This window comes from Opisthorchis viverrini (assembly GCF_000715545.1).
Source record: "Opisthorchis viverrini unplaced genomic scaffold opera_v5_199, whole genome shotgun sequence".
NCBI classification, from domain to species: domain Eukaryota; kingdom Metazoa; phylum Platyhelminthes; class Trematoda; order Opisthorchiida; family Opisthorchiidae; genus Opisthorchis; species Opisthorchis viverrini.
The window spans coordinates 945,285-958,161 of NW_008751857.1; the positions used below are offsets into that span (position 1 = coordinate 945,285).

The 12,877-nt window shown below is 44.8% G+C and overlaps 1 protein-coding gene across 1 annotated transcript in view; it reads right to left on the reverse strand.

Moving 5' to 3' along the window:
• T265_14474 (hypothetical protein) overlaps positions 1-12,877 on the reverse strand; it is a gene marked incomplete at both ends in the record, with an annotated part of 56,883 nt that overhangs the window by 17,784 nt on the left and 26,222 nt on the right. The window contains 4 exons of the mRNA XM_009173804.1: positions 678-735; positions 3,505-3,625; positions 7,316-7,399; positions 7,841-8,141. Coding sequence (XP_009172068.1) covers positions 678-735; positions 3,505-3,625; positions 7,316-7,399; positions 7,841-8,141 — 564 coding nt within the window. The remainder of the gene's footprint in view (positions 1-677; positions 736-3,504; positions 3,626-7,315; positions 7,400-7,840; positions 8,142-12,877) is intronic.

Consider the following 12,877-nt stretch of genomic DNA (forward strand, 5'->3'; position numbering starts at 1 on the left):
GCCGAACCCTTGCATCACACCCCCGGTTCGAAGAAATCAACAATGGTATGCTTGATAATAAATGTTACACATAAAGGTACCGTGACACTTAGGCCAATGTAATCATGAAAAGTATCGAACCACACGAGCAGTAGGAGCTACATAACCCGAATAAGGACGCATAAATGGACTAGAATACCTGAAAGACACGAGGCGAGGCCAACTTTACCGCATATACGAAATAGAAATCGTTCAGATGTAGCCCCCTTTTGGTGCCTAGCTGCCATGCCACACGAAGGAAGCACGAGTGCTGGGATACGCAATGATGTCGATCAAAGTGAGATCTGTAACATGCAGTTTAGAAATGAGGAAGTGGTGGCCTTTCCCGTGGCAGTTGTACAGCCGTGGTCTCTTCATGGTAAAACTCTTGTGTTCCAAGAATTAGGTCAGTTTTACAGATGAAAACTGGCTTTTGTAAAGGAACGATATTTTAAATGGAGGAGAATCTCTTCAGATACACACGCTACTATGCAGCTAGCTGAGGCCTTATTGTATGAGTAGCTAAATTTGGGATATATTCATTCATTCTTGTCGTGTAGTCGGTTGGATTAATACTTTTCAAAGGGGCTGTCCTTCAACGAAACTATTTTGAACCATTCCCTAGAAGTAATCATCGTTTGATAGAGCACTATGCTTACCTGTGGTAAATATACAGCCTGGCCTACCCGGCGCATGTTGTCCAAGTAATTGATGGGTCTGAAAGATATGAACACAGGTTTTTGCAATTAAAAAATTTTGCCCAGAGATCCTAATATAGGCCCCAAAGAATGGTGTCCAACATTGAGGGACAAGTTGGAGAGCTAGTCCCGGGCTGTCGATAACGAGTTAGACGCTATGGGCGAACCCGAAACATCAACAGTGAAATGTGCCTACCTGCACATTTACTTGACAGTGCGAAAAGTCGCCAGTTAATAATGAAAGCCACATTCAGATAGTGAGTCAGACAAGGGAAAGTCGACACGGGTTGTCAAGGGCAAAAATATAGTTAAAAATGTTCAGCTGTAGCACCCTTTCGATGCCTAACTGCCATTCGACCCGAAGGAAGTACGATGGACGGGATACCGCCAGGTTGGCCGAGCCCAGACAGGGGAAATCGAGTGGCAGAGGTCGGATTCGAACCACGGACATTCCGGTCAGTGAATTCGCGCCCAAACCACTGAGTCATCTCGCCCCACCAAGGACTAACCATGCCTCCTGTCTCGCCAAATCTACGAAGGGAAAAGGCGGATTTGGTTTACTTTTGGAGCATAAGTTAATCAACTGCTAACAAGGCAACTAAAGCCGGCGAGATGCTTATCTTTTAAGCTGAAATATCAGCCTTGTCAGAAGTCTGTTTCTCTGCTCACTACATAGGTGACCACATAATCGTGACCACCGCTTCTGTCACAGTCTCACTGACCAACTTGTTGGAAGATTACATCCGTTCCGAATCATTTACTGCTTTCTACTGATGCGGAAGTAAGCTGAACACGTGCTGCTCTCAACTGATGGATCAATGACCTAAGTATTCCACATCCCACAGCACATCACATTTAGTCACTTATTAGTGGGGTGCTGCAAATCCAGGTCATCTAATCGACGTGTGACTTTACTGTTTCTCAACACCCAACTGTTGGAAATGTATGGCAACTGGTATTGACGCGCAATAGTACCTAGATGGATAATAAATAACTGCTGGCACATTTTAACTACGACCACCACCACCAGGAAGACGAAAGTAGAAGCGTTCCTGGCCGTTAGTCTGTTCGCTGAGTGGAGTGATTTGGTGAGGTGACGTCATTAGTGTGTGATTGTGTAGCAGTTCGTTCACGCCAGGAAATATTCATAAACCTCGAAGCTTAATACAAGCAAAATCAATAATTTAAAGCACATGAGAAACATAAAGATCGTAGTTGAAATAATTTTCTAGGTCAGCAGTTGAACTTCCGATCGATTTCTTACGCTACACACCTGTCAATCGATCACAACTGAACTAAATCAACTCACCAAGGAGTGGACACAATCGAAGAACTTAAACAAAGTATTTTCGACGTTAGCTACGCCGATGGATTGACGAGCCTACCATTAGGAGTAGGTAACTACAGTGAATGACGAACTCATTTTTCCATGCAGCTATTCTGAAGCCAATCTTATTGAAACTACACGGAAAGAACAGACTTCAACTACGAGTTTCGCCTCGATCACTATATTGGCAAAATCAATAGGCCAATGAAAATGTCAGGAATAGTGTAGAAATCAGGACAGCGGGCGAAAAATACCAAACTGGTGTGAAAATAAGTGTACTTCGTGAACTTCGCGTAATTTGGTTTCAAGGAGAACATGAGGTTGAAGAAAACTCGAGGAGTGCACCCCATACGGGCGAAACAGGTCGAGGACTGTCAGATTTTTCAGAAACCTTATGAGTAGCGTTCCTTCATTTAAAAAGAAACAGTTTCTTGCTACGGTTGTCCAGTCACGGCAACAAATCCTAGGTTAGTCATCCGTGATGCAAGAGTCAACGTGGTAGGCTACCACTGTAAGTGCAACGACTGAGGTAAGGTTAGTGTAATGCATTTACCTAAAAGCGAATTTGAATAATAACAAAAAAGAACATTTAGTTTACCCTCCGTCTTTCAAGTGTCAGCGAAGAACAAGCGGTATTCTGGCAGGATTATGTAAGCAAACATGATCTCTCGACTTGAACGGTGTGCAACCGAGTGGATGGACAGTATGAAAACGGAAGTTACTCATTTTGATATGACACGCTATTTATAAGGTTGTTAAAAGCTCTTCCGCAGCAACCGACCGATCTCATCCTGTGTGGGGCTCATCCGGTAGGCACAGTCCAAGAGTTCCCACCGGTTGTATCAAATTGTGAAACACATTCACTTTCAAATACGTTGGTTTTAACGGGAAATCCAAAGAATCTGCCGTTTATGACAACGTTCAAGGGCCACCTCATCTTCCAGTTGGCATTATATTCGAGATAACGTAGTGTGCTTTCAACACTTCGCCCGAAGTTTTTCCGAGCCATTGGATAGAACACCAGCAAGCAAATTCAGGTGTTAAGCACGAAACAAAGAACCATGGCGGCAGATAACCGGCCGGGGAAAGGAGGAGGAAAGCCCTACAATAGTAGGGGACACATCAAAACGCCAAACCATCATGATGCACCAAAAAACATATTCAAGTACGTCATGAGATTTCTAGTATCCGTGGCAAACATAACTATAAGCAGTCCCTATTTTGATCATATACATCGATGGCCCGATAGCATTCCATATCCTTCCTGAATCGTGAGAGTGGCACCACTGCTGAAGGACAGCTGGATTATCAATGACACACTAAAACTGGCAGTAACATATGGCCAATTCGCACACGAGCAGGAAAAATAAGGCTTGAAACAGAAGTGATTTGAAGGGGAAATGTTATGTTCAGTGTGAAAACCTATCTACATACTCGGTTGGTATACAAAAAAAGACTTACTTTTCAACGAAAGCCAGGTTGACACCATTGCAAGACATCGCCAGGCCATGAAATTCCCACATGAGTAGTTCGGGGTCACGACAGCTCGATGAGGACCAGAGAATTTCCCATTCTGGTGCCACTAGAATGATGGGAATTGATGAGTTGATTAAAAAAGTTAATCGGAATAATGACTCCCTTGTTTGTTGAACGAAGGTTACGAAGTGGGCAAGCAGAAATTCTGCGGGAAAGTGTTCAGTGCACAACCCGCCTTCTTACTACAAAATATCTGTTCGGCTTTCTAAATTAATGTGTACAATTAAAGGCGATTGAAAGGTGCACGATAAGAAGATCGAACCATGGGAATCCTACCACGAATTGAGCTGTCAGTAGAGTGGGCGGTTGAAACAACATATCGGTAAATTTTCAGCAAGCTTATGAGTAGTGCATTACAAATAAACATATTGTTAGATTTCCGCAGATGATCGGTTGGAAGTTTGCAATCCGCAGGTAAAGATGTAGATGAGACTGGATCCAGTAACTAGGCCACATTTTCAATCGGTGCTCTAAACTGATATTGTTTCCGTAATTCCAACTAGAAGCTGTTTAAAATCAAATTCGATCTGTCGACCTCACAATACCTCGTTTATATCAGTCCAGACATGCACACGCGCCTAATCGCAGACGGCCATGCCTTATGAGAGGTTCGTCTTTGTTCCGTGCTTTATCCATTTACCGTGCCAATGATAGATCCTACTATGATCGATTTTGCTACCCAATGGGAAGGGGTTGGCGACCCAGCCGCATGGGAATGACGGGAAAAAACAACCGTGCCGTGTGACAAAAAAAGTGATTAAACGAAATCGGAAGCAAAATGAATACGAATGCATTAATCCCTCGTCATAGGACAAGAAATCCAGCGCAACATAAGAAATCGTGTTGTTCACAACAGGAAAACCCCTAGGTAAGAAGAAAGTATTCGTCTCAGATGTGACATGAACTGGTCGTAAGTGTGAAACTCATGGTTGTATGTGGGCTGAGGTACTGCCAGGGTACCCACACCTAGATAAGAGGACGATTAGGGTCCTCAACCAAAGCCCTTAACTCAAAAGCCGGACCACAAGGCAATGGTATGCAACGGAAATGTAGGTGTATTACCGCTCTATAGCATATGTTCCGACCCCCAATCTCGAGGGACCGGAGACCGTGTTGGCTAGACCTCTAACCGACCTGGTATGAGAAACTCTGCGAGCTCTGCAAGGACGCCCTTCATTATACTTCAACGGGTCGCGGAGGCACACAAACCGTGATACCACGGCAACATCCAGTCTCTTCGTGACGGACAACTAGTAACTAAGCTAAAAGCTATCTACACTGGAGGTCAGACAGGTGTCACGGTGAACCAACTGTATGCTACGTCGATCGACATAGCACACATGTCAGTGTGTGACTGTGATAATGAAAAGTCACTCGTGTTACTGTTTATCTGACCCCAACATTACCATCTGTTTCCATTGAAACACCCTAGCAATGGCTGAAGGATTCAATCATAGTGGGTTCTTGAATGCTGGTACAGTGAAAGACATCAGCGAAGTGTGGACAGTTGGAGAAAGCAAAGCGATATGGAATAACACGCCAAAAAGATAACAATTTATCATACCATTGGGTCGTTCTTTGGAAGGAACCGCCGATGATTTGGTTGAGCCTAACTGACCTAACTATTCACAAACACTTAATTTAACTAACGAAATAACCAAGCACTAAGATGCGATAGATTCACCAGCTGAAGAAAAAACGGGGAACCAAGGCTGCTTAGTCCTGCAGCTACAGGTAAACGTCCACGCAGTGGAGTCCACTCATTTCGTGGTTCACGTATACGGGAACAAACCACAGCTTGCTCCCATAGTATGGAAAGTTAGTTGCAGACAAATCCGTTGCTCTTTGTTAGAGAATCCACAGGAACTGAAGAAAATTAGCTCTGTGTGAATGATTCAGCTAGTTGGGGAGCTACTCATCACCAAATAATCCGATGGTTTCCGTGAAGACAGTCAGTCTCGTTTCACAATCGTCGAAAATAGATTGGTCACTCAGAGCTCTGGCAGATAAGACTGCCCAACACTGCCTTTCGAAGCTGTGAAGAAATAAGTTTGAAAGATGAAAGTATCTACTCTCAGATAAATTTTCCTCAACCACCGGCGGCATCCAACAGGAAAACTGAAGAAAACCAACAGGACCAACAACCAGCAATCATAATTCCTTGATGAAGATTATCGAGCACAAGATAAAACAGCAACAAATCTGAGCACCATATCGGAGTAAGACGCCAAATGTTGCTCGGATCCAACGTCAATTACACGCCTCATTCAACGAAAACCAAGCGTACAACAAGAGACAAACTTCCTCTAGGAGGACCGACCAGCATGAACGTCACTGGGATTAGTTGAGGGTCATGTCTCACAAGCTCTCTGACTACGTGTGTGAAGAATCACGTGGATCCAGGTGAGAAGCACGCGATTCCGCAGCGCCCAGCTTGATTATAGCCGCTTTCACTTCACGTAGCCACATCCTCGAGTCTTTAGCTGGAATGGGTTCAGAAGGAAAAAGGTGCATTCCTCACCAGAAGGGTGTGTGTGATGTAGACCCCAAAGCGATAAGTTTTATTTGCCGCTCTGTTGATTTTAACTGGTTCTATAGCCGCTTTCACTTCACGTAGTGTGTGTGATGTAGACCCCAAAGCGATAAGTTTTATTTGCCGCTCTGTTGATTTTAACTGGTTATTAAATTGTCACTTAAGCACTAACATACACTAAATGTGAATAATTTATAACAATTTCAGCTAACAGTTTGTAAATGACTGGTGAATAAATGAGGGAATTAAGGGTTTTGACCACATACTGCAGGTGATAGTTGTAAACACTGTCGTGCAACTCTTACAATCATGGCACGAAGGCTGTGGACGCAAACCAAAAAGACAACTGTCCTATTCGTATGGCACATGACATCAATAAGAGCATACGGACAAACAGCATCACAGTTGTATACATAGATGCATTTACTGCGCACGTGAACACAGCTAAGATATAGGCGAAGTATAAATCTCCAAATGTGCCCAAAAGGAGCCAAGTGAAATTCGGTCTCAAAAAGGACGTTTCGAATCTCTATAGGGAAGGACCATATGTGATTGACCTACATTACTGTGGTATTGAGGCATGCATCCGGACCTCTCACTGATTCAATGTGAATGATGCACTGCAATAACTGGGCCAGACGAATCGCATGGATAACCGGATTGGACAGTATTCCACCATCATTCAGAGATGTGTGAATACTTCTCAAGAGAACTTACTTGAATGCCAAGGTTCTGGTAGTGGTGCTCTGGTTACGACTAGTATTCTTGTGTTTTCAGTGCTCGGTCTATTTAACGACCGTTCTCGTAACAATGGGACCTACAACAGAACACTGCTACGCGGTGCTAGGCTATTCTCTCCTCAATTATACGATTAGCTCTCAGGTATGAGCAAAATCTCTTGTCACAGTAGAGAGGAACCCAGTAGAGTGGGGTAGAATAATGCGTTATTTGGATCTGTCCCCTGGTTGGCCTCAAGTGGCCTCAAATTTAATCCGTTAGCAGGACAACCAAATGGGTAACTGGCTTACGAAGTTAATTCTGATGGTCGTTCTAACAGTAACACACAAAGACATGGACCGCAATGCTGGAAACGATTGCAGCATGACTGAATGAATCGAAAATTTAATGAAATATCCAGTGTTGGCAAAAACTTCAAGAGACCGTAGAGTATCGGTTGGAACGATAAGTCCCTTAGAAACATACCTTGATCCGGATTTTCAAGAAGAGCAGTTGCGAGGTATCCATCAATCGTTGTGACATACACCCGTTTATCGGTATAATGGACACCTGAGAAACCAATAGGAATGTTCGTAGATAGAAGTTGTGAAGAACGTCCTAATTGCAATTTATGCACGCTTAGTGGATGCGAAATCCGACCTCGAAATCAACTAAAAGGTTCCGGAAAATCAGCCGAAGATGGTTCACAAGGAAATCTTAACTAATTTGAGCCATCACTATCAGGTCACGAAACCCTATTCTCAGCGTAGGACTCGGGTACTCCCAAGCAGCCGAGCCGGCATGTCTCCGAAAGGAGAAACCTCAAAAACGACAGGAGCGACGGTCGCAAAAAACTGAGTCGTTTCATCGATTCTAGAGTGCATCGGTGTATGGCGGACAATTCACCCAATTTCGCGAGTGACTTTGCTATCCTGTTGGATAGAGGACTGATTACCGGAAGCATTCATTCATCAACGCTTAGTATGAAGAGTTGCAACAGAGGTAACTCACCTGTTATACAGCCGCACGTGTACTTGGGTTTGAAAACGCGGTCATACAAAACCTGGTAGGTTGGAACTAAAACACCACCGATTCGACGTAGAGTATGTTCACGAACCACGACTTTGACTGCTGCCACCAGAAGATGCGTCCCATAGCCTAAGCAAAGCATACCATCGGACATAGACCAGGAGCAGGCAATGACGGGTGTGTAACTAATTGAGCGTGCGTTCAGCGACACCCTGTGGGACTGAAGGATTGGGAGGAAGAATGTAGAACGTTGACGCAAAAATAAGCATGAATCGAACGCCGCCTAAAAGCTCAATGTAAAATATGGTTCGGATCCAAACTGGGCATCTCGACTGCTCCGGTCTAAGCTTGGGAAACTTGGCAGTATCTCAGCTCCCGTCCTTACTTCAAAGTGTCATAGCAGCTACGCGCCGAAAGGGTGTTACAGCTGAACGATTACTATTATTTTACCCATGCAGGATGATTTGCACGCCCACCTTCGCCATCGCCGCCATAATTTACAAAATGAGAAATTTAAGGGACCAGTCAGACAAAAACCAGAAAAAGATTGCGAAGATGGAAAGGCACTGTTCACCAACGATTCTTCCGCATTAATGCGAACCGATAGATAACAGGGAACTTACTGATAATCCGAGTCCTCAAGTCTTCAAAACCACTAAATTAGCATATAGGTATCCTCCCAACAAAAAGAAAGAGTTGAAACATGCAAAGGTCATTGCAGAAACGTATAGAGCGAACAGTAGTGATGTCCCCAGCTATTATATATTATACATACTTATGGGCACAAGTCACTGATGCAGGCTTTCATTCTTACAAAAACCTCCGACCTAACATAGTTCCAGAAACAAACACGATGCGAAGAAATTGACTTTGTCGCAGTCCTGGTGACTGAGAACGTTATTCTATTCAGGTGTTTGTCACCTCTGAGAATACCTTCAGTCAACAATGCACAAATCGCGTTAGCATACAAGTTAATCAGGGAGCTCCCTCAGGGCTGGGAAAAGGGATGGAAAAAACGCCACAAAATGCGTCAGAGAAGAAACCGGCAGTGAAGTCATCCCACGACGGCAGCCTCCAAATGATAGGCGGATAAGTCTGAATAATGCAATAGTCTTGTTAATTATGGGTGTTTGAGGTTAAAATACACCTTACGAGCTTCCGCTAACAATTTTGTGGGGCATATAATCACTATGGATAGAAGCTTTGTCTGAAACAATGCAGTTTTGTAACAAGACGACCAACTCAAGAGCAGTTGAGAGTTTCCCCCATATATCTTATCTCAATCTGTCCATTTCAATAAGACAAGATGTGCCGATTTGTATCCCTTAAAGAACGACTAAGACGTGAAGGTTGATTTTTAGTGTGCGATTGAACACAGCACACCTTACACTTCAGTAACCTGTCGATCCATATTCGAGTGCTTCATCGATGCCTAATCCAAGAAACAGTTAATTGAATGGAAATATCTGGGAACTATTTGACGTGACATCAGTCGAATTTGATGTACCATTTAAAACAAGTCAGCTATCAAGTTACGGTCTAGACGGTAGAAAAATCTGGAGAAAAATCGTCCACCCAGAGAGCGGGTAACTACCAATAGGTTGCTTAGCTCATTCGATGAACATCTCTCGTAGAACGAACCAGAACTGTTCGCTTGTGCAAGGCACTGCCGTGTTTCTGAATTCGGTGCAGTTACACTAGAATCAGTTCGACAATCGTTGTCTCAGAACCATAGCTCGTGTGGGTTGGTGTCGGCGAATCCGTAATGAGACAGTTAGAAAGCGTGTTTTCGGTTGTGTAACGGTTACTTCCATTGAAGAATGTGTCCAGCGTTGGTTGGGACATGTGTTACGTATGCCGAACCATCGTTTGCCGAAGAGAATGCTGTTTTCCATGCCCAACTCAGAGTGGCGTAAACAGAGAGGTGGCCAACCCTTGACTTGGCAGAGGAGTATGAAGTAGATCACGAAACGCTTGGGTGCCATCGGTGCTACTCGCCTTCCAGGATGGGGACCGCGTGATCCGCACTGTGCCTGGTTGGAGACACTACAAGATATGGCTGCCAACCGATGTCCGTGGCGTTCTTGTTGTCAGTTTCTATCCAGATTTCCTGCGTGAATGTCTGGAGGTGTAGGAACATCGGAATGATTGTATTAAGCTTGCACTAATTCCCTCCCCCGCCCACCTTTACGCTTTTCTTTACAATAAGGCTTTCAAATACGTCATGGTTGTACGGCAGTGAAGCATCGGTGTTGAACACTGATGTCATGCTGTCGATGATGACGATGATGACACTAGAATCACTAAGTGAAAAACATCTCACCAACATCATGATCATGGGCAGCACGACATCAGTGTTCAACACTCGTGCTTCGCTGCCGAACACCCATGAAAAAATCGTTCAGCTGTAGCACCCTTTCGGTACCTAGCTTCCATGCCACCCGAAGGATGCATGGAGGCTGGGATACTGCCAAGTTGCCCAAGCCTAGACAGGGGAAGCCGAGATACAGACATCGGGTTCGAACCACGGACCCACTCGGCTCTAACTACTGAGCCATCTCGCCATGTTGGGAAGAAAAGAATAAAGGTGGGTTGGGAAGGGACTTAGTGCTAGCCTCCTACAAGCATTTCAAAATGCCAGACATTCATTCAGGCAATCTGGATAGAAAGCGACAACAAGAACACCAATGACACCGATCAGCAGCCATATTTTGTAGCGTCTCCGACAAGACGCAGTCAGGATCACACCGTCACCATCCTAGAAGGCGAGTGACATCGACAACAGCCAGACGTTCTGTAGCCTATTGCATACCCTTTGTCATCTCAAGGACTAGCCACCTGTCTGCTTCCGCCACTCTGAACTGGGCACGAGAAACAGCCGTCTATTCGGAAAACGATGGTTAGGCATACGGAATACATGGTCTAGCCCAAATAGCTTCTGGTACTGGATACACTCTTCGATGGAAGTCCTCGTCGCACAATCGAAAACTCGCTTTCCAATAGTCTCGTTGCGGATTCTCCGACACTAGCCCACACGAGCTATGGTCTTAAGACAACGGTCGTCGAACACCTGAGGAAGTCTCAATTCCGCTGCTCGAAGAGGCCAAGCCTCACAGCCATACAACAAAGCAGCCCGTACACAGCATGACACACATGTCCCATGAGATTCGGGAATATATCACTTTGACGTCATGGGTGTCTCAGATTCGTGCACTGACCTCATCTGTCACACTACAGTCAGAACTAATACAACTTCAAAGAAACGTAAAACGCTCCGCAACTTGGAGTGCCTCGCCCTGAAGTGCAAGTGGCGTGTTTAGTGACTGCGTGTCCAGGAGCGCGATCTTACACCATATGGGTGCGGGGTGCATATCGTAGCACGAGATGGATTTGTTTAGTACAGTCAAAAACACCTGCGCCTTCTCCTCCTCTGCGAACACGACGACAATGTCGTCTGCATATTCCAGATCGAAAAGATCTACGTCACGCCGAAGTATTGAAAACCTTCAAGCACTCGTCTCATTATCTCACCGATCACGAAATTAAATAAGGATGAAGAGAGTCGGCACTCCTGACGTACACCACTTTGTGTACGGAGGCTTTTGGAGTGCTGTCCGTATACTTTCACACGTCCAGAAGTCTGAGAATACGAAGAACGTATTTTGTTCACAAACATCCGGAACATTACTTGATGGACACACGTGTCAAGGAGAGCAGACCGGTCAACCGATTCGAATGCGTCTTGGAAATCCAGGAATACTGAAATAGTGGGTTATATGTATGGTGTTGTTCTAGCGCCTGACGGAGTGTGAAGATTTAGTCAAGGCAACCCCAGCCAGACCGGAACCCCTCTTGCTCCTCTCGAGTCATTGTTTGACGAGCCACTATAAGGTGACGAAACACAAGTGACGCCAACAGTCCCGTTACAACCGGGGTGAAGCTCCCCCCTATTGTTACCACGCTCAACATGAGCTGAAAATTAGCACTATCACCGACACTCCCTAGTTATCTGAGACGGTCTACTTTCCCAAGTGCAGGCAAGCAAACCAAATAACCCCTGACTGAGGACCTCATTTCCACCTTTGAAAAATGCGGGTGGGTCATCCGGACCCTGAGCTCGGTGGCGCTTGTGAGGATGTATGCAGCTACAAACTCCCGAGGCCGTAGGATAGTCACAAAGAGATTGGAATTTACCGTGGTGTGGCGGTTTGTGCACCTCGGCCACCCATTGGGCCATACTAGGGGGGTGTCCCCGCGACACTCACAGAGTCTCTCATAGCAGGTTGGTCAATGGTTAGAGGTCTGACAAACACAGTCTTCTGGTTCTCCAGGTTAAGGGTTGGAAGATATATGGTGACTTGTTCCTTAGAAACGGTAATGTATTTGCATTTTCCGCCGAGCACCACTGCCTTACTGTCTGGCTGTTGAGCGGAACGCTTTAATGTGGGGACCTAAATCGTCCTCCTGTCTAGGTGTGGGCAGTATTCCAGCCCACATGCAACCGTGAGTAGCACATATCCATGGGAAACGATTTTTCAGGGTCTCTGCATGACTTTTTTTGGAAACGAAAATTGATCGTTTCTATCTACACGTCTACTATTACTCAAGGACCTTTCTATTTAGACTTTTAACGGCTGTAGGGGATGAATCACTACAAAGGTGATGTACTCGAAGGGGTCGTAGTTTAGGGGATTGCACATTCACGTTTAGTACTTCATAACCAAGTGTTGACACGTGTACTACTCAACACCACCTCAAAACTACGGAAAACAGAATAGTCCCTGGAGCTTGCGCTTTTTCTATCGGATCCCCTAATTCAACTGCTTGTTCTGTTTTCATCGAGCAACTACAGCAAAAGATGGTCAAAAACAAAAGTACTCCCAAATGACCGATTTATGTGAAACGAAATTCTGTGTGTACGCATGCAACCAATTGTCTGACAGATAAAAGTACGGTGAACTTGCTGGTATTGACTTCAGGAATGATATATATATATATATATATATATATATATATATA